Genomic DNA, 27,987 nt, shown 5'->3' on the forward strand with positions numbered 1-27,987 from the left:
AGTCCCTTCTTAGATATCTGTGGCAAAGGCTTCAACTTTACAGTTCAGGGTTGCATTTCACCCATTGGTGGTACTCCCACAGCACTACGCAAATGTATCACACATGGTCGAGCAGTTTTGTGCTTTAGTTCTAATCTTATATTCTGTCATTCACTATGTGATATAAAACAAAGGTCAGAAACGCTGGTATGTTTTCTTCACTATCAGCAGTCTCTACCGTTACAAGCTGTCAATCTCAGTTCTTACGTGGTGTCTCCATAGCTTACATTGCTATTCATCCCATCGGTAAGCTTTTCTTTGCATATTATTTGCATAACCAGAGCAATGAATGGGCCACTGTTTCCCCCTCCTGCCACACCACACCATACTCTCTCATCTCAGCCAAGGAGAGACTTCAGTGGGCTAAATCAATGACAATTCAGATTATCTAAACCCACCAACTGTATTACTATCTCTGTTTATTTGTGTGTCTATCATCAACCTATCTGCATTGGTTGCTGTGATGACAACGTAGGTGTCAGCAACTACGTTGGTTGCAGCTGATGCATTTTTCCAACATGGAAGCATGGGAATGGAAACAGCCTGCACAGAAAACTTTTCCCAAAGTGACAGAATACAGTTTATTTCAGCAAGCGTGCATGGATTATTGTGCATGGCCCTTATACCGCTCTACTAGTAGCAGCTGCCCTGATGCACTTCCATTGCTCTACAATTTGTTGTTGTATGCTGCAGTTTGAGTGATGGAAAATATGTTTTTAAATCAGATCTGAGTGGCCAGAGCTTCCAGCATTAGATGCATGCATGCATTTTAGAAAGGCCATCAGTCTGATTCAAATCAAGTACAATGTTTATGCCGTATATCTACCTGGACACCCACTGTAACTGGACACGATACATGCAGAGCATATATGAAACAATAGCTCAATGTTAGATTCCGTTAGCTTAAATAAATAATAAATGTCAGTTTGAGTTGTGGCTGTTGAGAGCAAGAAAGAGTGAGAGATGGGACAGTGCTGTAACCCAGGTATCTTAGAAAGGCTTCCATTGTTTCTGTCTTTCAGTCTGAGAGAACCAGTCAAAAATAAATATTTACTTAAAGTCCTGTCTTTGACTTTTTCCTCCTACCCCTGGCACACACACACATATTCAAGCACTCTCATACAAAGACACTTTCAGTTGCGCTGGTTCCTCTTTGCACACACACACACACACCCACACACACACACACACACACACACACACACACACACACACACACACACACACACACACACACACACACATGCTCTCACACTCAGTAACCACCCAGAGGGGACAGTGAAAGAAGAGCACAGAAAGAGATGCAGAGAGCAGACAAGGTCGTAGTTCCTGTGGACTGTCTTTGAAAGAGGAGTCGTATGTTTTCCCTCCCCTCCTTTGATGTTAAAGCAGCCTCTTTACTAGTGTAAAGACAGGGTACAATAACCTAGACCCCCTCCCACCCCCCACGCACTCCTCTGTACGCTGGCTGTACACCCCTCGGCAGGGGGACAGGTAACCCACGGCAACCCCAACCAGAAGTCAGAATGAGTGTGGCAGCTGTCCAGGACCTGTTCAGCATGCTGTGTGTGTGTGTGTGTGTGTGTGTGTGTGTGTGTGTGTGTGTGTGTGTGTGTGTGTGTGTGTGTGAAACTTACTGAGCACTTTCAGTGTACCAGACCAGTACCAGTGTTCCAACAAAAAGTTTTTTTTTAAGTGAAAGCCATTTTTTGAGTGCTTCATTGATTCAGTTATCAATGTTACAAAATCACAGGTGATTGTATCCATAAGTATATTAATGTTTTAACATATTGTTCACTTCAGTACCAGTGTTACATTTTATGTAATACTGTCCTCAAATTATGCCGCTATGGAACAATGTTATTCATGTGATTTCTAAAACTGAACTCTTAGGTACATCAGTCTTGTGTGGATGGTAAAGTGTTCAACTGCATATGTATACTTGTGTTCATGTAAGTGCATGCTTTCATATGACCATGAAGATCAAGAAATTGGTTGGTCTGCATACTGATGCTTTTCTGGCAGTTTCTTTCCTGGTTTTGTAAGTCTGATGGAGGAGGATATGACTGAGGAAAATCCCCAAAATGCAACAATAACAAACGAAAATATGACAAAATTCAAGAACAACAACCCAGCCACAAAATTCATTGACAAACACTACATCTCACCCCACGGACACATACATATATAATGTAACAGTTCTTCACCAAGAATTGTTTGCAGGTCTGGTGGTATGCACCAGGGGAGGCACGGATGGCATATTGATGCGGTCAGCTTTGGTTAGGTGACACAGCAGGTGATTATAATTTATATTTATATTCAAATTTTTAGTCACTTGGTATATTCAAATATTCAAACAAAGCAAATATAAGGAAAAGATGACTTCATATGCTGCAGTTATTCAAAAATAAAAATAAGCTATCCTGTGACATTTCCAAAACATTGGCGTATCATGAATGGTGTCCATGAAGCGCAGATCAAATGCAAATATCTGATCTCCGACTGTTATTTTTGGTATTAAATTTATTTTTTATGTTTTTTTGGCCCTGTTGGAGGTTCTGTATGGTCTGGTGGCACAATCTATCTATCTGATGATACAGGGGCATGGGGAGGAGTGGACCAAAAAGTTGCAAAAGAACTCACAGTCTAACTTGCAATATAACATTTATTTGCCTGATGAAGTTCTAGTACCAGAAACAACTGGAGCACCCAGAGAAAACCCACGCAAACACAGGAGACAGTGCTACCCACTGAACCACTGTGCTGCCCAATTATCTGTCTAAGACAGAAGGTTTTATGAGGCAGTTTCTTCCAGAGAACAAGACCAGAATGACTAAAAGCAGCCAGATCTGGATTTTATTCCGTGTACAGTTTAAAAACTGACATATGATAACTTGAAAGGTTTGTATTGTAGTTAGTTGAGCAGGTTAGTGTCTCACTCTCTCTCTCGGTATCGCCTGCCCTGATACGCACAATGTGACCACAGGGCTCATGGACACACATATCATTCTTGTCCAACACACACTCACCAAATTTGTTCCTGTATTTTCAGTATCTATGTCAGCCCCCTTGTTTCTTCTATTCTGCCGTAAATTCCCTGAGGCCCGACAGCTGTGCAGAACAAGGTCTCAAGAACTTTTAGGTTAGCCAGACTGGCAATAACTAAATGAAAGCTGTCTGAAATGAGGTTTTCCCTCCAAAAGGGCTGACTTCCTCTAAAAAAAGCTGGTTAGGAGAGGATGAAAGAATCCTCTTATGTCAGTAAACTCGTTACGCTGTTGCTGCCATGCCATGCTAGCCCCAGCGTTTCCATGGCACCCGGTGTTATCTATGTGTATTTTTGTTGGGACTTGTAGTTTTGGGGGTTGAGTGGCAAAATTAGATTTTTTTTCCCCACACCAGGAGGTGCAAGAGGGGAAAGATAAGAGAGAGCCCCCTCTCAGCGTTAACGAGAGAAAATAAGTGGGAGAGAGGGGATGGAGAGACGCTGAGCATTAGCTGCACAGATAGAGAAATTAATGTCTGACGCAGCAATACTCCTAACACCTTTGCTACATTATACAGAGATTCTGCACTGGCCTGTAATTTGCACCAATTCATGTACACAGGAGTATCCAAGGGTCTGTCCCTCCATAATACTATCAAAATACTTTGTCTTTCTTCAACGTGGCAGACAAACATTGGTTAAAGACAAGTTTGGTTTTTGAGAAAGGTACCCCTTTCCTCTTTCCCCAGAATTGGAGGAACTCATAAACCTACTGTGTATACAGTTTAATGATATGTTGAAGATGAAATTAGCCAAATTGAACTAAAATATATGGACTCCAGGAAATGCTAGGCTAATCTTTGCTGTTAATATGTCTTCAGACTACATACAGGGACATAGAATAGATAGTCAAGCTAAGAACAAGTGATAATACAGGTTTGATATATAGACTATATAGTGGTCGTAGCAGTACAATAAATTTTAGTAACATCATCACCAATGTTAGGTGCAGGTGCAGTTTAAGAGTAGTATCCATCCACTGTCCGTAACCACTTATCCTGACAGACTGCAGGGGGGCTGGAGTCTGTCCCAGGTTGTAAACAGTTGCATAAATTTTAACAGCACAATTGTTATTAGACACTTGTTTACATGTAAGAGAACACACGTATTGACAATGATCAATAGGATGCAGCTCAATTAGTACGTGCAACTCTTCTGGCACAGATATGACAAAGTAACCTTGAATAACACTACATATTCACATTTTTACAGTGTTCAGTTATCATGAACATTTATACACAGGGTAAGGGTGCTACAATTGGGAACAACAATTGGGGGAAATGAAAGTACTAATCTTTACATACACATATCTGCATATGAATGCTAAATTGTTGCCAGACAATAGCTGATGGCTTCAGAGTTTGGGGAAAATTCAGACTCGTTGTCCTGTGTGTACTGCTGCTAGCTGACTGGATAACACTACAGCTTTCCTGAGCTATTAGCTAATAGTACAAAGACACAAATAAATGTAAGTCTGCATATTTTTCAAAATGTTACTCCAAATGTAAGCACATAGACCTGTAGTCTTAATAAGTAAATAACATTGCCTTTCTACATTATATGATGTTAACTTACCAGCCGATCTTTAATTTCGTGTGTGTATTGATATTTGGTATACTGAAGAAAACATACAGATTTGTTGAAATACATATTGCTGGTCGTAGCATTTGCACAAGAAGTAGTTGGACTAGTTCTAGTTAAAGTAGTAGGCTCACTAGCATTGATAGTGGTGGGTCTTATTTTAATAACAGTTGTCATTGTGATACTGGCAGTCATTTGAGCATTGGTGGACAGTTAGTAGAAGTGGTAGTTGGAGTTAAAATAACAGTAGTGATGGCAGTTGTAATTGGTATTTTATTGATTCCACAGTAGGGAATTCTTTTTATCACTAACAGATCAAGAAAGGTTCGATACGCAGTCGGGACACTGCTCACACAGACAGAACAAAGTACCCTTGCAACATACAATAATAAACCATCAATACTACAGGGGAAACCCCACAGAGAGGACCAGAAGAAAGCAACAGCTTAACCCCCCAGGAGCAGGAGTCTGTAATAAAGGAGGGATAGCCAGCGCCTGTCATAGACTTGTCCTCTGTTCACTACCTGATGTGTGGAATGCTACCTGCTTTGTCTTAGCTGTCAACTCCAAAGTGTGTATTCATCACTGCTCACCTGTGAAGTGTGAATGAAGGTGCAAGTACCATCACCCATGACCTTGTCTCGGTGTCAGTCTGAGTTCATGTGCATCTCTGTCTGTCTTTTTGTAACGTTGTTTTTAATTAGTTTTTTGGTCAAGCTGAGCATCCATACCTGTAGAGCAAGCCACTACAATTATTCCAACTTACCAGTAAAACAGGTATAACAGGTACAAGAAATGATGCTACAGAAGAATGTTATGTTGCAGCACAATTGGCATGCTTTTTTAAGGAAAGGACACAATTACTGCCACTACTTACTAATACCATTACTACAACTGCTTATTTTACTACTATCACAACTACACTGATGACTGCTACCGTTAAGGGAAAAAGAATTAAATATCAAGACTGAGTTTTAAAAAATCAAGGACCTAGAAAAATACAAACAAACAATAAAAGGTTAATTTCAGTTTTGCTCACATTGCCAGTGCAGTCCACTGTCATTATATACCTTTGTACCCACATTACCTGGTCATTTGATGATGTTTTCATTATACAATTACAATATACAATACAATTGGTATATACAATTGGTTGAAGCAAGTTGTTTCCCTCCATCCTCCTCCTGCCCAGATTTGAAGCTCAGGCAGGTTGCCTGCAGGCTGTAGGGAGACAATGAACCTACAGGAGCACAAGACAAGCAGCACATTATACTTTTACAATCACAAGCGACAACAAGTTTTATATAGCACAACTTCAGTTGTTTATTACTGTCAGTTGTCTGTCGATGTAAAGCTAAGCATGTTGTTATCATGAAAACAAAAGACCACCGTTCTGAAAATACACACTCTGGAGTTGGAGTTCAGTGACTGTCTGCCTTACTGCCTGCAAGAACTGATTAATGTACTGCTCAATTTAAGGTACATGGTCAGTTGGTAGGTGGTGGTCATACAAGTCTGTGAGCACGTGTGCCTACATGCATGCTTTGTTTGACCCTCAGGCTTATTTATGTCAATCTCTTATGTTGTCTCGTCAAGATATGCATCTGTGGTCATGTTTGGTCTGCCCTGTCTCTTTCTCCTTCTTTCATTTGTTCTTTCTCTCACTTGTCCCCTTTCTGCAGACTCGGGTTACACTCCTCCGTCAGATGGCGTTCTGCCTGGCTGAGCTGCACTTGTGGTCCACCAAGAGCTCACTCCAAGTCAAAGGTAGCACTTATCACCATGTTCAATCTCCCACCCTCTCCCTCAATAATTCTTTCCCCGTCTCCCTTTTCTTTTACCTATCGCTCCGTCTTGCTCTGGCTCTTTCTGTCATCACTCACTTTGTTTTCACACCTTCTCCCCACCTCACCTATATCTACTTTAACAATCTGACTCTCAGTCAACACCAATTCTCGCTATGTCTGTTTTCACTTTCTCTTTGCTGTCTTCAGGTTCTCATGCTATCGATGTTTGTTTATTACATTATTCATAACTTTATTTATATGTTTTTTTAAACATTAAACTGTATTTATGCCAAGGACAGCTGTGGTGGGAAAATTATGTTTTGGAATGGATGGACAACCAGAAAACATAATGCCAACATGCCTATCATGGATATGATATCTCAAGAACCCCACTGCCCCTCACTCCCTCAATCACAATATGGAATCATGATTATTATTTGATTCCAAAGACAGACACTCAGCAATTGAGCCATGATAGCCTTCTGTTTTGAACTGTAGACGATAGCTAATACATAAAAAAGTTCTGTCCATAGGTATTTATTAGTATCTTGACACACGGAAAGTGGGACAAACAGTGAAATTCCCCAATTAGCCTTAGCTTAGCTTCCCCTGAAACTGCATGGAAAGCCATTGGGCAGGCCTGCCCCCCACTTTGAAAACCTCTAGCCAGTCTAGCCTGTTACTGAGTCTTCTGGCTACATGACAGGGAAGGTGTCATCTTTGAATTAAGTATGATTCAGACAATATTAAAAGAAAGTTAAACAAAAACGAACTTAAAGTCTTACAGCTGTGAGAAGACTTTTGAACCAGTTATAACACTTAAAGCAGCTGGTTTCCAAGTAGCTTGTAATGTCAGCATCATTAAAGGAAGGTTGCTTGAGTATTATCAGTAGGAGTACGTTGATGCAGTGCAATGTAAATTGAATAAAACTGGATTAAAACCTGCTCACTGGTAGTTGACACTGGAAATTGAATGATGATCCATTAGTTTATCTTAGTTCACAGACATTCATTTCAGGCATGTTGAAGCTGAGAAGCTTTATTTACATGATGACATTGCTGTTACATCACACAGGCACTGGGCTTTACAAGCCTGTCTAAAAAACAAACACACAAAGCCAGTTAGCTTGTTGTTCCATTAGCAATGTTTTTAACATTAAAGAACAGGTATTTTTTCAATAACACTCAAACTTAATAAAAGAGTAGTTCACTGATTTATAATTAGACGCCTATTATGTTGTGCAGTAGTACTACAGAAGTGCTGGGTGAAATTGGAGATAGACACATTTCATTTGATCATAATTTCCCAGAAACACAGCTGTCAGTGATCTTTTTTGTTTGTAAGCTGCGTATCGTACCACCTGCATCACAGAATTAACCGGCAACCAATGTGCCCTTGTGAGGCCCAGTGGGCGTGGTGTAAGTTTGACTTCTCTGGCAGTTTTTGTGCGTTTTACTGCTCGCCACCTATCAGTCCATCTCTCCTGTTTGACGAAAAAGCTCTGCTTCTCCATTTTCTTGTTTTCTCCTCCCTTCCATTCTGTCTTGTCTTTCACAGTCTGCTGAGCTTTAGACGAAGATAGTGTCTCTCGGAGCCTGACTGTGTTGTGTGTGTGTTTATGTGTATACACAAAGGTACGACAGGGTGTATATTCTAGGTGATGGTGACATATCCTTATTTGTTTGTTTTTTTTCCTGCTGTGTGTGTCTTCTGCTATCTTGGAAAAATGTGGATGGATACATCTGAGCGAAAAGGCCTGGTCGCTCAGGTGTGACGCTCCCTATCACCACTCTTTACATCATATACATCCGCCTCAGAAACAAAAATACAGATTCATAAAAGCAGCATCATATGCTATATGCTGTACAGTGATCGTAGTGTGTGGTTTGTTTGTATGTTCTACCTGTGTTAATCACATTTGTACAGCTACACACCCCAGCAGACATTTTCTCAGAGCCTTCTGCTCTTTGTCACTGAGCAGCATCAGTTTGTTTGCTTGGCACAAGGACATCTCAACAGAAATAATTCCAGGGTAAGAAGAAGTTATTCTTCAACTATACTGACACAGATTCTAAATCAGATTTAACCTGATGACTCATTCGGCCTACTTTGCTTACTGCTAATTTGCTGTTGCCAAAACGTGATGTCATGAAACCCAGTTTTTTACTTTTTTTTATTATTTACTCCCCCCACCCTTTTTGTGTTTTTTGTATGTATATATGTATAGGTATGTGTGCATGTTATGTATAACTCTGTTGATTTTGTTCTTGTTGATTTAATATCCTTGTATTCCACTGCTTTGCTCCCCTTCACTCTTTATGTGTAATGAGAAAAGACTATAAAAAAATTGGGAAAAAAGATGAATGAAATCCTCTCAAGTGAAAATGTTTTGTTTGTCCTTACTTCCACAAGAGACTAGTTTAAGTCTAAGATTCAGTACAGACTGACTTTGTAAAATCACAGCTAGTTTGAAAGAAAATCATGCTTCAGTATTCAACATCACAAGAGTGATGTAAAAGTTGGAAGTTTCCTGTGCATATACACTTTTAGTGGGCTTTTAGGTGAAGTAGGAGACTTCTTGTAGTTATATATAGTTCGGTCTAATATCATGCAGAGTTAAACATGATGCCAAAGCTTGTAGCTGCACTTTGACCAACATGCTGTAAATGAACTATGTGGTACTGCAGTTGCCTACTTGCACATCCAGCAGACACAGAGCCACATGAATATCCCATTGAAGTTGTGTTTCTGACCTGCTGATGAGTCACAACAACCAGCAAAGAGACTAAACATTTTGAGTATAGTCTTGTTAAAAACGCAGGAATAAATAACCTCCAACTTCACAAAACAAATACTAGTGCGCTTAGCAACATGACGGACGATATATACTTACAAGTTAATTTGGTATGTTACAAAATCACTTCTTAACTGCTTCACACCTCCTGTTCCAACCTGAACCCTTCATGTCTTCATTGTCCCTGGAGTCAGAAGCTCTTAAATTACACAGAGTCATTTGATGCAGTGGTAATGAAAAAAAAATGTTTTCACACAGATGTTTTTAAAGCACTTTACTTATTTTTTGATTTTGAAAATTCTACCGGGTTGGTGTTGGCAGATACTGAAGGTTATAGTATGACAGAAATGAAAAGTGATGTGACTAATAGTGTTGTGTTTGTGGGTGTTTGTGTGTCTGCCATCAGCTCTCCTGTTGTATTAGTGTGACCTGGCCTCAGGAGCAGCAGCAGCAGCCGCAGCAACAGTGGTGTAGCGATAAAGAAACGATGTGTTGTGCGAATCCGAGTCTGGCTGCTTATGGTTTTGGACCTGCAGGAATAACACTGACAAAAAAGGCTCAGCTCAGCAGTTTGTGTGTGTGTGTGTGTGTGTGTGTGTGTGTGTACACACATATATATTTATATATATATATGTGTATATATGTGTCAGTATGTGTGTCTATGCTTGTTACCTGCTATATGTGTGTTGATCATATGGTTTTGCAGCTGGCTGCTGAGTCTGTGTGTCTACTTATGAATGTATATGTTGTGTGTGTGTAAATCAGAGTCTCTCCCTCAGGTGGGATGGGTTAAGGCACACTCCTGTCTTTATTAATACCCCTCTGCACCCCCCTCCGCTCTGGCTCGGACCCCTCCTCCTCCTCCTCCCTCACAGGGCCTTATCTCAGCTCAAACCGTGGTGCTGGCAGACGGGACAGGCCACTGGCTGATAGCGATTGTTTATCCCACGGTGCGAAATTGCTGATCTGTCTTCTGCTTTTCCCTGACAGCTAGATGTTCATCTCTCTCTCTCTCTCTCTCTCTCTCTCTCTCTCTCACTCTCTCTCTCTCTCTCTCGGCCCACAGATACAGATATTGGCACCTATCAGTACTACGATAAAGGAGAGCCAGGTAAATAGTGTTTATATTGGATGTCTGTTTGTGTTTAAGATAAGTTGCATTTGTCTTGTTTTTGGAATGTATGTGATTTCCTTCTATATGAAGAAGGGCTTTTTGCTGCCTCCCACGCTCGCATAAGCTGTAAACACACACAGACACACAAATTTATCATCCCTCCCGCGTGTTTCAGTGTCCTACACCCGTTAGCCACACACACTTGTCCACACAGAGGTTATTAGTATGTAGGATTTTCACCCTAAAACCTTATATACACATGCGCATACCATACACACACACAGGTTATTAGGCCTCCATGGTTCTATCTCTTACACTCCCTGTGTTCCTGTTGACCCGGGGTCCTGCCACACAGCGATAGGGAAACTAAACTGTTGACTTTCTCCTAGATCACATAGCATGAGGCCCCATGTAGTCCAGCCTCATATTGCCTCGGGCCAGGAGGCTTCTTTTACCATCAGGAAGCGCTCAAATCGCTCCCCCGCGGTAGTAGCAGCACAGTGACAAGCTGTCTCTCTGCTTGCTTTTGTTGTGTGTGTATTCATCTTTTTATGAAAATGATGCATCTTGCAAACATCTTCAAAACTTCTACTGAGTGGAGCTGAGGAGCATTGCTATGTAGTTTGTCTTTTTCTCTGTGCCACACCTTGAATATTGGACTCAGCTGAATATGTACAAATTTCTAGTGGGTTGATCATTTGCCACTCCACAATTACTGCTCAAAATAAGGCAACACATCTCTGTCCAAAACTTTGCTACATATTAAAATATAAATTACACTACCAGTGTGCACCGTTAAGTTTGTAGAGTGCAGTATATATCACAGACTTATATGACAGATTTTTTTTGTATCAGGAAAGAACTACTGTATATTACATATATATTTTTATTGTCAGCATCACAATTTTAATATTAAACTGAAAATTTGTCAGAATGAGCTTTCATTAATAATACTCAAAACCAAAGCCAGAATCTGTGATTCTCCCAGTAGTTTTTTTTTTTTTCTCTCCACCCACACCTCCTTGCAACATTCAGTGTATGTCCAAAGGAAATCCCAGCACTTCAAAGATGACACAGTGTAACTCACTGACTTACCAGCCGTTATATCACACTTCATACAACACAGACTATATTTTTAATGAATTTGAAAATATAAATAACAGTTGTCAGAGCACAAAAATTAATGATGTGTTGATCATGACTTGATAGTCTCACATTGGTGTAGCCATCAGTGCAAAAAACGTTTTGAGCTTGTGATGATAAATCAAATCAAACTGTGGATTTGGGAAATCATAACCACCTAATTTATTTAAAAATATACTTTACAGTTTATATGGGCTCCTACCACTTCTTTTTCTTTGGAAAATGCTATGACTTCATCCATCACAAGGGATTCTTTGAATATTGATTGATTTGTTTTATTGAACATTTATTTACATCTGCATTCATTAGTGTCAGTTTTGTTTTTTTCACTGGGGTAACTCTAAACAACAGATCCTTTAAGCAACCCCCTTTTAAGTTGATATGGTGCATTTGTGAATAAACAGTTGCTCATTTATACATCCAGAACAACATTAGCATTCATTTTGAGTTGTGTCTACCTGGCCAACATAAGTCAGTTATTCACACTGTTTTTAGCTATGTTTTAGTCTTTTCCATCTCAAGTATATTAAAAAAGGCCTCTGCACACCTGAATGTATAACAGGTGTGTTGGAGGAAGAGGAGAAAGACTCCTGCACACGGTCTTGCTTTCTGATATACCTCATCAGAGTATACCTGAGGAAGGTTGTCCAGACCGAAACGTTGGATATTTAATAAATCAGCAGAAAGCGAGAGTGTGCACGTGTCTTTCTGGTTTTCTTCAAGTCTTTTCCATCTCCTAAGTAAAATAAATATTGTCTCTTTAGCTGCTAAATGCTCCGCTGTGTTCATCAGCTGGTTGCTAACTTCATGTGTCTGTAGTTTGATGCTGAGTAGGAAGTTTACAGTGACTGAAAAGAGTTGTTTTACCAGAACAGAGCTGATGAGGGTGGTGAACAAAACAGTAAAGTAACACAAGTTTGAGAACATTAAGATGGTTTGCAGAGCTGAAGGGAGCATTAGAGTCAGGTGAGAGTTCTCTGTGGCTTCATTACTATGAACAATTGATCCATTGTAATATAAAATATTGATTTGAGGAGCTTTAAATAATATCATTAGTTTCTGTGAAACTAATCAGTTCTGTGTATTTCAGTGTCTTCTTTCTCCATCTGAATGTTTTTCCTTCAGTTACAGTGCTTGTCTCAGATGTTTCTGCCTCTCTTTCATTGACTTCTTTCTCTTTGTCTCAGTTTTTCTTCTCACCATGTATATTTTGTTCTTTCTCATATTGTGTACAGTATGTCTCCCTGTCTCTTCCTCTCTCCCTCTCATCATGGGGTTCTCTCCCTTCTCTCTCATCTGAGAAGCTGCCTTCTCTTTCATTCCAATCTTCAGTGAAGAGACGATGCTCTCGCTCCAAATCCTTTCATTTGGAGGATTACTAAAGTGTGGCTTGATATCAGAGTGGAGGGAGGAAAGGGGTAGGAAGAGGAGGAGGAGGGGAGAGACAGAGCAGGGGAGCAGAATCACTATCCAAAAGTATCACAACATTCTCACACAGCCGTGTTAACGATAGCTTAGGTCATGATATGATTACACATACAGTAGATTACAATAGATTAGATTCAAATTTGTTCATTTGATATTTGTACGGACCCTGTGGCGTTCAGCTTGAACAAATGAAAAAGAAAGAAGAGTATGTATCCTCAGCCAGACTGAACAAAAAACATTTCAAATCAACATACTGCCTCTATATTTTAGCTCTTGTTAGGCAAAGGTGCCTACAGTCCATACTGCATTTAAAACGACTTAAAACTTGATTATTTCTCTAAATATTAATGACTAAATAAGCAGTTTTCCCCCAAAATCAAAAATGCATGTTTTTCCTCTGACCTCTAGTGCGGTTTATCCATCTAGATTGTTTTGAACAGAATGAAACTAACTTGAAGTGCCAACAGTCCACAAACTGTATCACTGTACAGAAGGAAGTATGCAGCTCAATGACAAGAAGTTGCAGCTCAGCCGAGGATGACGCCTTTGATGTCATGAGCATGAACCTCTTGTCCATGAGTGGATGCACGCTTCCTTCTGCAAAGTGATACAGTTGGCAGGTGTTGTTTGGAAAGAAAACTGCTCACAACGAGGTGTATGGATTATCTTCAGTAACTGGGTTTTGATTTCTGTGGAGTGATATTGCTGTTGAGTTTTTCAGATATACTTTTTTTGGCACTTTGAGTCAGTCAAGATAAGTGCTATCCTTCTACTCATTATATTATATTAAAGAGAGGGCAGACATCTCTATGGTCGATATCTCCAAAACCCAGCAACTCGCGCCAAAACAGTCTAGATGGATCAATGGCACTAAAAGGAAAAATATTTTTGATTTTCAGGGTGAACTGTCACTTTAACACTCAAAAAATGAGCTGATCTGCTCCATCAGAACTGTATGGATGTGAGCTGATCAAATGCAATTGACAGTGATCAAACAACCCACTGTCATTAAGGGAGGCACTGTGTAAAGCAGTATAGTTCAACGGTACCTACAATGTTCAAAATGACCGTTATAAATTGAATTTTTTTTTTTAAACTGCTGTATTATATGGCGTTAGTTTTACCCAGGTGTCCCCAATAAACTGGCAAATGGGTATATGATGATGGTTGCTTGATGTTACTTTACTTTGACATTTAAGCAACATTCATATGAGCATTTTTAAACAGACAAACTTCTGTCAGTGAGAATACATTGATTGGTTCATGACTGGTCCTCTGTATGTCAGTATGATTGAAATGGCCATGAAGTCAAGTGTAGTTCCACATCTCCCCACTAGAGGTAGACCCAGGCTCATTGGAGCAGCTCCGGGGGTCCCCTGCAGCCAAAAACCCCCCCTAGCCCTCCCCACCCAGCCCCAGAGCAGGTGCCCATGTCTGGGCCTGTCTGGCCCCTCACCCCCTTATCTGATTAATACTACTAATCCTGGAGGTGTTCCTGCCTGCCAGAGAGGCCGGCCACCAGACTGGCCACTTTCTTGCTCACAGTGACCGGGCCACGAGGCACGGTTATGGGTTACACTGTGCCAACAAGGTCTCTTGGAACTAAGGAGGGGGTGGACGTTTGAGCTCCAGCTTTCTATTCCTCATTATCTGCATAATATGGATGCACGCAAATCTGAATACTTTATTCGGGAAGACACAAATTAGGCAACGGAAACAGATAATTTCTTCTACCCAAAGTTGCTCATTGTTATTTGGAAAACATCAGCTCAGTGATTACCTTGACATTGTTTGAAAAAAAATGTTGCATCTATAATAATCAGTCACTGAATTAATGCACCAAGATTGTTTAACTAAATGATATTTAATGTATTTTTATGTCTGTAAAGTTTCTGTTTCCAATGCAAAACAGATTCTTTCAGTTTCTAAAACATTATAATGTCTTTGTAGCCACAACAACTGCATTGTTAATGAATATTAGGTTAGACTATAAAATATTTGGCTGATTTAAGGTGACTTCCAGTACAAACGATGCCCATATCTGGTCTTCTGTCTGAATACAGATACGGAGACAGATAATTTTGTCGGTTGAACAGATACAGATACAAATAATAAGTATAGCTACAACAATTATATTGTCAGTGAATATTAGATTAGAAAATAAAACATTTCTCTGGTTTAACATGACTTTAAGTGTAAACCATACCCACTTCTGGTCTTATATCCAGATACAGATACACATTATTCTGGTGGTTAAACAAATATAGACACAAATAATGATGTTATACAGAATGTGTATGTATTTCTAAGGTAACCCTTCAGTTAGTGTTTTTATTTATTTTTTCAGCCCATCCCATTGAGCATCACTACTACAATGAGAAACTCCACCTTTGTGAAGGTAAGTTCCCAACAATGAAACTCAAAGTCAGTTGAAGCAATTTTATTCTTCATATCCGCTCACTTAAGCGTGTATGCCGTGCGTATGTTTGGGCCGTAATCATCTTACCCATGGATGACCATCTTCCAGAAATCGCTGTCCTCGTCAGTCAACTGTCCTACTTCCTCTATTCTCTCTTTCCCTCCCTCTCTTCCCCTCACTCTCTCTGCTTTTCACCCAGTAGTGGAATACAAACACCCTTATCAGGAGACGAACACTCATCCCCCTGCCCTCTCCTCCCTCCTCCCTCCCCTGCCCCCCACCCCACCCCACCCCGCCCCTCCACACCCTCATCTGCATGCATCTGTTTACCTCCTCTTCCCACTCATTCTTAATAGAGAATCCCACTCCTTAATGGCTCGTTTCAGTGGAGATGAAAAGGGAGACTGTAAAATAAACAGATAGGCAAGTGATTGCACCATATTGAAAACAGCGGTCCTTCCTTTTCCTTTTTTTTTCTCCCACTGAACTTCATGTATGTGCGTGGGCAGAAGCAGATGCACAAATTCAATTAGCTGGTTTTTTTTTTCATATCCTTCCCTTCCTCTGTTTAACCACTAGAGATGGAGGGGAAAAGGGAGGGCTGGGAAATTAAAATGAAGGGGCCTTGGTGTGGTATGTGTTGAGATATGTGCTGCTTGCTGTGAGGTTGCATTTGGGAGATAACTCAACTCAAGAGCGCCAAAAGTCCTCACGATTAAATATTTGCTTCTCCTCAAGGACCAGTGTGTGTGTGTTTTTTGAAGGGACATTTTGCTTTCAGTAGAATATTTTCATTCCTTTAGTGCAGCTACATCAATCTGTAAGCAGCAGACTTCAGACTTTTGCTGCTTTGGGGATATGGTAGTCAGAAATATAAAACTTGTGACTACATCAGTGTAGTTTCTACATAGTAAGTAATGGCTTTACTTTGAGTTGTGAACACAAAAGTAAAGGAGTGACACAGCTGGTACTCATAAGCAATGTTAGTGTCAGGTGCTGAGAGGATCACCACTGCTGTAAGAAACTGGTTTTGTTAAGTTTTGATTGTTTCATTAACTTTGCTCATATTAAATGTACCTATAATTGCCTAAAATAATCAGGTGCCTCAGTGGTTCCTGTGTCACAGGGTGTGTTCCTCAGTGACACAGGGTGCATCTATACAGAACCTTAAGCTGCCCTTTTGTAAATCCTCATTTGGGCTCTTGCTGTTTGCAGGATCAATATGTAGGACTTCTTACCCAAAGAGCTTAAAATGGATCATGCCTAGAATCTTTTTAAACACAAGTAGAAGTCATTCATGTTGTCATGAATGATCTGCAACTTCATTGAATTTAGTGGTATTTTAAAGTTTTCATCTGGGGTACTTGCCAGCCTTGAGACCCAAAAATATGGGGATTTTGAAACCAAATTGAGGGATCTGGGAGTCCTTGGCAAAAGAAAGAGTTTCATTATAGACTTTGTTTCCTGCATTCTTGGGACTTTTTAAGAATGAAAATAACAAATACACATATTCTGCAAACAGATGGCTGGCAACTGACACTTATTACTGCAGCATTTAGCCTTACCTAGTCCAGCTTAATATTTGATTATAATTATAATTTTTTTTTACAAAAGGGTATTATAGTTAGGCTGCTCTTAGAAAATGTACCCCTTTTCCTTCCAAGCTTTCCATAAGAAGTAAAAATTCTTCTTTCCAGGACATCATAAATTTGAGTGTTTCTCCTCATACTCTTAGTCCACCCCAATTATTTCTCCATCTGTCACTCACTGAGGAGGACGAGACATGAGCGTAGATGTATTACCTAGAACTGTACACAGTGGGTGCAAGCAGCACATGCATGCTAGCAAGAAACATTCAATATAGCTGTGCAGTTGTCCTGGTGGAATCAGCAGGGCTTATACAGGCTGTACAGTGCCAGAAACAATTTATGCTAACAAAAGGGGGGGAAAAGTGTGAAAATTTGCCTTAAAGTGGGATGAATACCAGAGAATTGTGAAACCCAGAGAGAGCAATGAAACACATATGTTGCACGTTGCAAACTTGCCAAGTACATGAACCTGTTGTATGTAGCATTAATTCATGCTATATACGTAACCTTATAATATAACAATAAATAAATATATACATTTAGACACAAGAATTGATGCTGTTCCAATGTAGCATCTTGATTTTCTAATGGTGGAAGATGAACCATGTAGTATAGAACTGACACAACTGTCAAACATTTTAAAAATGTTTAACCTGTTGATTATCTCTCAATTAATACATTTTTTAGTCTATGATTCAGCAGAAATTAATGAAAAGTTGCAATTTTACAGTGCTCAGGGTGACATCTTCTAGTCGTAGCTTTTATCCAATGAAGACAAATTCCAAAACCAAACATATTTGAGGAGCAGGAACTAGCAAGTGTTTGGCATATTTGTTTGATTAATGACTTGAATGATTAATTATCAAAAAAAGTGTAAAAGTGTTTCGTCAATTAATCATTTCAGCACTAATTGAGATTTGTCCCCTGTGGTCTTAAAAGTACGACTGTTACTCGGTATACATTCAAGAATACATTCAGCATTGCATTTTGTTTTGTGTACCTGCATCTCTTTATTGCACCTGACTGTCTTGTCACCACCTTTTATTCCTCATGTCACCTCTTCTCATACTGAGATCGCAGCCCAGATAAGTTCAACCCTCAAACCCTTTCCGGCATTTGGTGCCCCATTCTTCCAAATTCCCATGAGGGTCTTCTTTAAAAAAATAACTTATTTCTCATATGTCTGTGTTTAAAAGTTCATGTCACATGATCTTTGGATTCTTCTTGTGTTTTCCCTCCATAGCTCGAGGCTATTCGTGGACCCTCAGGAACCGCCGACCGGAGAAGCTACGCGATTCGCTGAAGGAGTTGGAGGTACCCGCCTCCTCTGTTAAACCTTCCACCATCACCCATCCCGGCTTTGCCCCCTCCTGTCTTCTTCCTCTCTCGGGGGATTTTCGGAGTTTTCCCTTTCCGAAACGGCCGATTGATTAACAAATAGGGGCATTCTCTCTCTTTTCTCCAACTCCCTTCACTCTCCCTGTCGTTCCCGTTTGTTCTCCTCTCTCCCTCTCCTCTCTCATCACCTCTCTTTCGGCCGAGCTCTGTCATCGAGGGGGATATTTGAGGGGATCAGGGGGCTGCAGGCTGCCCCCTCATCCCTTCTCTTCCACCCTCCTTCCCTCCCTCCTTCCCTTCCTCTCCCCTCATTCATCCTCCGCCTCTTCCTCCCCGCCTTCGTCCCCTCTGTACTTGTGGCAGTACAGACCTAGCTTTGTTTGCTGGAACCTGTCTGTGGTTCACACACACGCACGCACGCACACTCCCCACCCATCCACCTCCTTCCTCTCACCCGTAACCATTGTCTGAAACTAGAAACACCCCATCTCACCTCCACACCCCACCCTCCTCCTCCTTCTCCGTCCCTCTCTCCTCCCATCCAATCACCCCAGCTGGGTTTGGAATGTGGCAGGAATGACTGACCTTACACACACACACGCACACACACACACACACACACACACACACACACACACGCACACTGACATGCACACAAGCAGTCACTACCTGCATCCCCTTTCAACTCTCTCCCACCCCTCCATGAGCAGGAACTGGTGCAGTGGCCACCTGTGGTGGCAAGTGTCTCGTACTGTGTAACACCAAGATAATTAATACAAGTATGAGCAGCCCTGGCATTACAACAAGATGGAAAATTCAGTGTTTTGCAACTTTGGTAGAAGCAGTTAGCCACTACAGAACATGTAACATACATTTTCAATTTGTTGTTGAAAATGAACACATTTAAAGTACCTGGTTTGACCACATTGTGTGTGGCTCTGAGCATCATGCTTGTGTTATTGTGGCTACTAGTCATGTTGGCTGCTTGGACACTGTTTATTAGCTCTGTTTGTTGTATTTGTCTCTGTTTTTCTGTCTGTTTTTCTATCACGCTCATTCAGGAACTGTTGCAGACCAACACCTGCGTTCATACCAGATGGAGGAAAAAGTATTGCTGCCAGGTACACACCCTCCTCGGCCCACCTCCTACTGTACACACACTGTCACACATGCGTGCACGCCCACACAGAAGGTGAATGTTCTGCTCAGAACAGGCCTCAGATAAACTGGATTATAATATCAATTACCAGGTCATTTTAAGCTAATAGTAAATATCTCAAATAAAGTCATCATAATTATTAAATGACATTTTTTGGCTCCTCAACACTAATTCTCATGTTGCTTGCGCAGGTAAAAACAAGCCTTTCCTTTTGGATGTGTATAATGATGGAAATGTACAAATTTGTCTTATGTCTCATCCTAGAGCATGGCCATTTCTTTAACCAGACAAAACTTAGGAGGTAATTGAATGGTGACTAATTCTGTTATTCTGTCTCAAATCTCACTCTATTCCGATTTTTTATAAGGAATAACTCTCACCAAAGAAGATTTTATAGGGGAAAAATGCAAGAAACTCAGGAAGAGCCACAGAGGAGGGATCCATCTTTCAGGAGTGTGTAGTGTGCACGGAATATAATTAAATAATATTTTGACGTTTTTGACTAGAGCCGCAACAATTGCGACGATGCAGTCGATTAATTGATTAGTTTAAATAAAATGAGCCACCAGCTATTTTCATAATCATTAAATTGTAGAATTTTTCAAGCAAATATGCCGAACATTTGCTGTTTTCAGCCTCTTGCATGTGCTTTTTCGTTGGCATTTATCTTCGGGTTTTGGACTGTTGGATGGACAAAAGAAGCAGGAAAATTGGAAAATTTAAGGGTTCAGATCACATCATCGTCTTGACTGTTTGTTGACTGTTCAACTTCATTAAGGAGTTGTGAGCTTAATTCATGTTCAGTGAGAGGACTCGATAAACTCTCGTACGGTTTCATTGAATTTATGTCTGTTAAAGTGATGAGTCTCAATAGTTTTGGTCACATTTTCTTTCTTTCAAGGTTTGAGCTTCAACTACTTTTACTACTGAACATCTCTGTAATCTTGTATATTTTTTGTTTGTTTGGTGCGTGTGTGCATGTGCGCATGCATGCATGTGTGGCACTGTACATTGCAGGTGTTGTTGAGCAGTGGAGTACTGGTGACCCTGACCTTAAATGGACCTCAGCTCGAACAAGTGTACATAGACCGCACATTAGTGGGCCGACTACCAGCCAACACTGTGACTGATGGTTAGTTACAGACACACACACACACACACACACACACACACACACACACACACACACACACACACACATACACATTGTAAGTAATAATGACCAAGCTTGTTTTTTTAGCCTTTGATGTACAATATACACTAAATATGTTCATGTCTTTAAAACATGTTTTTCACTCTTTAATCCAGCTTTGGTACCCAGTGTATTAAAGCTATCAGATGTTTGACTGTGGTTTTGGTTACTCTGGTGCTGCTGATGCTAATTAGAGCTGTTGCATATCCATTGCGCCTATTATGATAGTAAAGAATGCTTTCTCCTGTATTGTTCCGATTTTTGCATTCACTGAATGAAATTATCGTTTATATGTTGACTTAAATAATTCAGAGGCTCACAGTGGTTTAAGCAGATTTAAGGACATAAACATCATTGTTTTACCACATGGCTGGGTTACCTATCTCTGCCCACAGTCGCCGCACACACACACAAGCAGAGATATTTACATTCGAATGTTCATTATTTTAAAACCACAAAATCATCTAACACGCACTTTCTCTCACAACAACAGTGTGCTTACACCTGCTCACCACATATTCAGCTCGACATCTACCACACACACACACACACACACACACACACACACACACACACACACACACACACACACACACACACACACACACTCTGCACTCTCCTCACCACTTTGTCACGCAAACACTCTCTCACACACGCACCAACTCACACACATAACAGGTGCCACAGGTGAGCGAGGCGACTCTGGTAGCTAATTGCGGGCAAATCCTTTTGTGCTGTGTGTGTCCAGGGGCCTTCCCTTAAGAGCATCCATCAGTGTTTTTCTTCCATCGCACGTTCCTCCAGGGAGCACCGCCCCCCTCACACTGTGCTCCTTCGCTCCGCAGACCTGGCAGGAGAGAATAAGAGGCTGTGGACACCGGCCCAAATCTGCTAATTATTTCTTTCTTTCTGTATCAATTATTTGTTCATAACACCGCCCTCCCTGCTTCCGTCCGGGGTCTCCAGACACCTGATAAAGCCCCATAGTGCACACCCACACACACACACACACAGACACATATTCTCTCACATACACACAAAAAGAAAAACACACACTCATTCTCTGCGTACATGTGTAATTACAGACTTTTTTTTTATATAGATGAACAAGCACTTACTGTAGGTCCACTCACATACACTCACAGAACAGAACACACATGCACACGCCCATGTACACAATGGTACATACTTAGGCACACCCACACACACCCAGGTACACATACACACCCACTCACCTCCCGCTGCGCTTCATTCAAAGCCTCAGAGGCACTAATTATTAGAGTAATGGTTGCGAGAGGGTGGGTTCCGGGGATTGTGTGTGTCTGTGTGTGTGTGTGTGTGTGCGGGGGTGTATGAGGTTAGAGGCTGTTCTCACATCTGTCACTTGTTAAATTAGCCTGAGACAATTAGAGCAGAGAGCCAGACCAGATCACACTGTCGAACACATTTACAAGGTACAATTACGGAAACAGTTTACAATTACAATCAAGTTGTGTTTGGTCTAAGTGTGTGTGTGTGTGTTGTGACATATGCTATGTTGAAGTGTCTTCTTCACTGCAATTTCATATTAATTTATGTCTAATATAGGGCTGCAACTGAGGATTATTCTATATTATTGTTTAATCTATGAATCATTTTCTCGATTAGTTGTTTATTCTATGACAGGGGCCTCCGCCTCAAATAGGCTCGGGGCCACTGATGGTATTGTCATGTAATAGGTGGGCCACTTCATTGTGCAGGTACTCCAAGAAAGTTCAGTGTTTCTGAAAATAAACTTTTTTGTTTCCGTTACAAACATTTTGGTCACACTTACCAAAAAAAAATGCAAACACCAGCCTCTCTCTATTTTTTTAGATAGCTGTGCTTTGGACACAAACTCAGCAACACCTCTAAGACTTTGAATTGACAGTTAATACCCCTGATGGAAATGGCTAGCTGAGCAGTGTCGGTTTTGTCTGTGCTTAGGTCAAGTGCCAAACTGTGTTTTTATGAAGGGGTAGTTTAAATTGTTATGTAACAACTTGAATAAAGTAATTAAATAAGTCAAAATGATTTTGTTTTTTGATCAGACCAGAGAGAGGTGGAGTAGAGGCCCCCAGGCTGGCAGTTTGAGACACCTGGTTTATGGAATATTTAAAAGTAGTGAAAAACGCAAGTCACAACTTCACAGAGCCAAAAGAAATGTCCTTAAAGAGACACTTTACCTGCAAATCAAAAATACATATTTTTCCTGTGGCCTGTGAGTTGCTGAGTTTTGAATATATCCACAGCAGTTTGATGAGGAACTACTTTCTTTCTATCATAGGGAACCTGAAACTGCTCACAACTAAGTCTGTTGATTATTTTGAGTAACAGGGTCCTGATTTCTAGAAAGAGACACTGTAGTTGAGTTTTTCAAATGTATTTTTTAGGGGCTTTGAGCACCACAAGCTGAGTGTTATTTTGTTCCATTATATTTGAGAGAAGGCAGACATCTCTACAGCTGATATCTCCAGAACCTGGTAACTCACACCAAAACAGTATAGATGGATAAATAGCATCACAGACCTCAGGAAAAATATGTATTTTTGTTTTTGTTATCTGTCCCTTTAAATTGCTTGTTTTATCTGGCCAACAGTGCAAAACCAAAATAAATCTTATTAATTGTTATATATGATGCAAACAAACTGCAAATTCTCAAATTTGAGAAGCTAATTTTTTATTGAAAAATGAAATGAAAGGAAAATGAAAAAGTATTCTTTTAACCGATTAATCAACCGGTTGTTTAGTGGAATCCTAAATTCAACTGTAAGTCACTGTGTAATTGGTTTGCATTTTCCGAACAAGATCCCCCTTTCTGATTTGCATGGATTCAATTGAATTTGAGGCCTGGTGCGTATTTGCCTCTCTGAGACAACAAGCAGCAGCAGCCAGGTCTGTTTTTGTTTCACGATGTGACAAAGCAGGCTTACTGTCCTCTCTTAAACTTTGCATCCTCAATGCCGGTTACCTTCCTGCTTCCACCATGAGCTCTGATTGCATCATACAGAGCAGTAGATTACATATATTTTACACCATCAAAGTATTACTGGCTTCCTTTGGCCGATGGCTGGGCCAAGCTGCGCATATGCTCCACGATTAAGCATCCTTAAGTGATTTTTCATAGCTGGTTTCATTTACCCATGTTTAAATGTGCTTTGGTTAAGCCCATTGGCCTCTTATGTCAACATGCTGCTGAGGAGATGGTATTAAATGGATTTAGAGGACTCTGTGTGTCTGAGTGTGTGTGTGTGTGTGTGAAAGAGACCGTGTGCGTACTTTAACATGTGGTCGGTTAGTTTTATTCTTGTGGGTGTGAATGCATATGTATGTATTGGTGTGTGTTGAATGCATAAAGGATGGTTGCAGGCTTGCATGTATGAATGTATATGTAGCTATCTGTGTATGTGTCTGGCGGGTAAGTATGAATATGTACATATGTACACTGTGTGTGTGTGTGTGTGTGTGTGTGTGTGTGTGTGTGTGTGTGTGTGTGTGTGTGTGTGTGTGTGTGTGTGTGTGTGTGTGTGTGTGTCTCTGGGGGGAGTGTCCGGGTGGGTCAAGAAGGTCTGGCCCTTAATGCCAAATCAGCCACCTGGTCCACAGATTGGGCCACAGCCTGGTTTCATATCCCCTCCTTCATTTGGGAATGAATGGGATTAAACCTAATCCCGTTTATAGACACCCATAGAGATCAATACTAAACTGCATTTAACTTGATTTGTCTGTAATCTATTACAAAGACGCTTACTATTGCATTAAACGTTGTTGCGGAAAGCCAAGGCATCATTAATGGCTGTATTTTTTAATGGTTTAAGCCTTGAACCAGTTTTCATTACAAATGCTTCATAATCCAACTTCTACATAGGGACAAACTGACTCAATTGACCTGATTTAAGATGCTAGTTTTTCTGTATTTTCAAGCAGTGTTTCACTTCCCTCATGAATATTTGCATATTAATTTGAAATTTTCACACAACAGGATGATTTGAAGTGTAATCATACCAATACCCGCACATTTATAAATACACACATGCCACGGTTAATTGGCGGTTAGATTTCTAAATCTCGGGGTGCAGCCTTACTCGTTCAACTCAAAGCAGGATATCTGAGAGACATGTGTAACAACCCCCCCTCCTTTCCATTTAATTGGTTTCATAAACAGATTAATTTGAAGGAGAGGGGGGCTTAATTGCTAATCAGCGTTTCCATGCAGCTCCTGAAGAGTCGAACAGGATCAAGTGTGTTCTTCTACCACAAAAAGGCCTTAGAGCCTGCAGTACACTGACAGGGGAAGAGAGAAGAGAACAGTGGAGGAAAGAGATACAAAGAAGTGGAAAGGAGAAGGTGGAGAGAGGAGAGGGGGAAATAAGGTGACGAGGTAAGAGTGAGAAAGAAGAAGTAAGGAAGAAGAGAGGAAAGAAGAGAATGGGAGGCAGGTTGAGGCAGACTGAAACTTCTGTCCTCCCACTCCAAACTACAATATACACATACACACACAGTGTAACAGGGATAATGATAAATGGTACTGCAGTATATGAAATGAAAACATTTGGAGAGAGGTCATCTACTGGACTTATTTTAGCAGAAGGAGAGTGTAAGACTCCTGCCATGTTCCTATCAAACCATTTAAGGGATAGTTCAGATTATTTGAAGCGGAACTGTATGAGGTACTAAGCAATAGTCAATATACTGGCTATAGAAGATGCCAGTCGACGCACTCTGGGTCTGGAGAAGCTGAGCAATGTACTACTGTATTTTAGCCACTTTAAAAAGGACCACCTAAAAAAAATCAATATCAATTTAAATTGGTGGGAATTTGCTGTTATATAAACCAAATGTCACTCTCTTCAAACCATCCAAACTCCATCAGCAAAATAAGCCTCTGAGATTGTAAATTCAGAAAGTCTTGAAGTTAATGTCACCTCCTCTGAGTCCCTCGTTGGCCTTATCAATACCAATTAAAGAAAAATCAAGCAGTGAATGTTGGCCTCTTACAGTTGTCCACTGGATGTGTTAAGTGTCCACTTTTGATGGAGTTCTTGTGTTCCTGTGCTTCTGGAATTTCTTTCAGAATATAGAAATGTGTCAGAAAACATGAATTTTATCAAAGTATCCTAATTCAAGGCATCATGTTTTACATGAACAAATTATAAGTCGGAATCTTAGTTGTGTAGTAATCAGTGTATGTGTTGTCATGATTTATGTGTAAGGAGACAGTAAGCTCTATGGCTGGCACCTGAATGATATACCGTTAGCTTTCTGTTTTGAATCATGACTCTCAGTGATAAATGTGGTGATGTCATTCCCCCAGCGGTGCTGAGCGATAGGCTGATTCTGCTGTCCTTCCTGGAGCAGAGCCAAGTGGCTGCAGTCTACCTCAACCAAAGAAACCAGGACTCCCCAGAGACTGGCAGGCGAACAGACAAACTCTCACCCTCTGAAATCAAGGTACAGTAGAACACTTTGATGAAGTGTGTGTGAGTAATTTGTGTGTGTGTGTGTGTGTGTGTGTGTGTGTGTGTGTGTGTGTGTGTGTGTGTGTATTGTGGTCTGTGTTTTTAAGACAGAGAGAAGTAGAAAATTACAGGTCAAAAGGATGAGACCAACATTTCAACCCATATCACTGTCCATATCCTGTCTTCATCTTACCTGATGGCCAACATGTCCAAAATGTTTTCTCTTGTCTATTTCCTGTTTTGTCAGGTACTTTTTCAAACTGAGATTGAGTGAAACCTGACAAAAAATAAAGAGTACAGTTTACAGGAATTGCCATTTTAAAAACTTCAAATATAAAACGTCATTATCTACTCACCCTCATGCTGATTGAAGGTCGTGTTTATTTTTTTAGTCCACAAAACGCTGCTGGAGAAACGCTACAGGAAAACAGCATTGCAGAATCTCCCAAACAATGGAAGTGAATGGCGACCAGTTTTCAAACGTAAAAAAAAAAAAAACACACACAAACACAATACAATAAACACAATAAAACATGAAATGCCTCCATACTGCTCGTCTTTACACCATGTTTTTAGCCTGAATCTTCACAGTTGATCCTTAGCTTGAAGTCGTGTTCACACGCACATGCACACTGTCTGAACTGGGTGTGTCTGGTGTGACAGTGCGCAAATGGCACGTCAGGACTTTAGGAGACATGGATTATGCCAGATGAGTAGCATGGAGGCATTTTATATTTTTTTTCCAGAGCAGGCAGAGACACCTACTAGCTCTTCGCTACATGATTCACCTTATTATATTAATATTGGGGTTAAATGATCAAGCATTACTTGTATGTACATGCAAATAAGGACTCAACTAAAGGGAGAACTTAATTCTCATCAGCACACACGAGTGTGTTTTATCAGTAAGCTCATGTGACAACAAAACACTTAAGGGTATATCTGTTTAGGAACTGTATTGTCCCCGCATTTCAAAGCAGCACTTCCAGCAGTGAACAAGTTGGCAACTTTCTGTGCAGTGTGCAGTTTTCCTTTGATATGTATGAATATTCCTGATCTATCTTTACATCAACACTATGTATATGATTGCAGCGTAAGCATGGCAGTGTGTCTGGATGAGAAAAATAGAGACAGGAAAAAGATTGTTGGTGGCTACGCTCAGAGCAAACAGGTGTTGGTGATCAGAGCAGATGGATTTAAGTTTAGCACTGAAATTGTCCAGTTGCCCTGATTGTACAGTTTTCCCACAAATTCAAAAAAGAAAAGAACTTCCCATGTCTTGCTTCCCAGCTGCTTAGTAAAGTAAAGGAGGATTACAACCCGGAGCAGAGTGAGCTGCTTTCTGGCTCAGGAGCTCTGCCTAGGTTACAAAATCTGGATAAAAATACGTTTTCAGAGCCTTTTTACTAGGCACCAGCCTTAGACTGGAAGTATAAGTAAAGGCCTCAGGTTGTGTTCATGTCCATCAGTAGCAGTTGGCATGGGAGATGCACTGAGCTGGTGCAGGCAGCTGCATCGATTAAAATGAGAGCGTTTGTTGCATGAGGCGTGTGAATGAATAATGTGTCTGACTCACTTGCATTTGAGACAGGGGGTAACATTTATCTTATTTGCTAGAAATCCTGGGAAATACTACAACTGCTTGAAATTAATGATGCTACTGGTCAGTGCAGCAGTTAACCAGTTAGCTACCCACTATCAGAATCCAAGGTACTGTTTCTGTGTGGATTCTTTATACACATATATCCTGTTGATTTAGCTTGATACAACTTGTAAATGATGAATGTTTGTATTTTTGTGCGCAACAGGTGCTCATTGTGTGCGTAGGTTCAGTGTAATCACAATGGGAATACGGTACGACCCTCTGCTTTAAAAATGCT

General features: G+C 40.6%; 1 protein-coding gene across 5 annotated transcripts in view; it reads left to right on the forward strand.

The window, feature by feature from the left end:
• The window catches only part of wdpcp (WD repeat containing planar cell polarity effector), a 91,963-nt gene that overhangs the window by 20,451 nt on the left and 43,525 nt on the right, over nucleotides 1–27,987 (forward strand). For all 5 annotated transcript variants that reach the window (XR_014771872.1, XR_014771873.1, XM_084736578.1 and 2 more), the window contains exons 3-9: nucleotides 6,349–6,433; nucleotides 10,315–10,359; nucleotides 15,281–15,331; nucleotides 18,185–18,255; nucleotides 19,341–19,400; nucleotides 20,456–20,570; nucleotides 25,963–26,099. Coding sequence is in view for 3 of the 5 variants with exons in the window: in XM_084736578.1 (XP_084592704.1) it covers nucleotides 6,373–6,433; nucleotides 10,315–10,359; nucleotides 15,281–15,331; nucleotides 18,185–18,255; nucleotides 19,341–19,400; nucleotides 20,456–20,570; nucleotides 25,963–26,099 (540 nt within the window). In the remaining 2 variants the exon portion in view is untranslated. The remainder of the gene's footprint in view (nucleotides 1–6,348; nucleotides 6,434–10,314; nucleotides 10,360–15,280; nucleotides 15,332–18,184; nucleotides 18,256–19,340; nucleotides 19,401–20,455; nucleotides 20,571–25,962; nucleotides 26,100–27,987) is intronic.

This window comes from Lutjanus erythropterus, chromosome 14 (genome assembly GCF_056507025.1).
Source record: "Lutjanus erythropterus isolate fLutEry1 chromosome 14, fLutEry1.hap2, whole genome shotgun sequence".
Taxonomy (NCBI): domain Eukaryota; kingdom Metazoa; phylum Chordata; class Actinopteri; order Lutjaniformes; family Lutjanidae; genus Lutjanus; species Lutjanus erythropterus.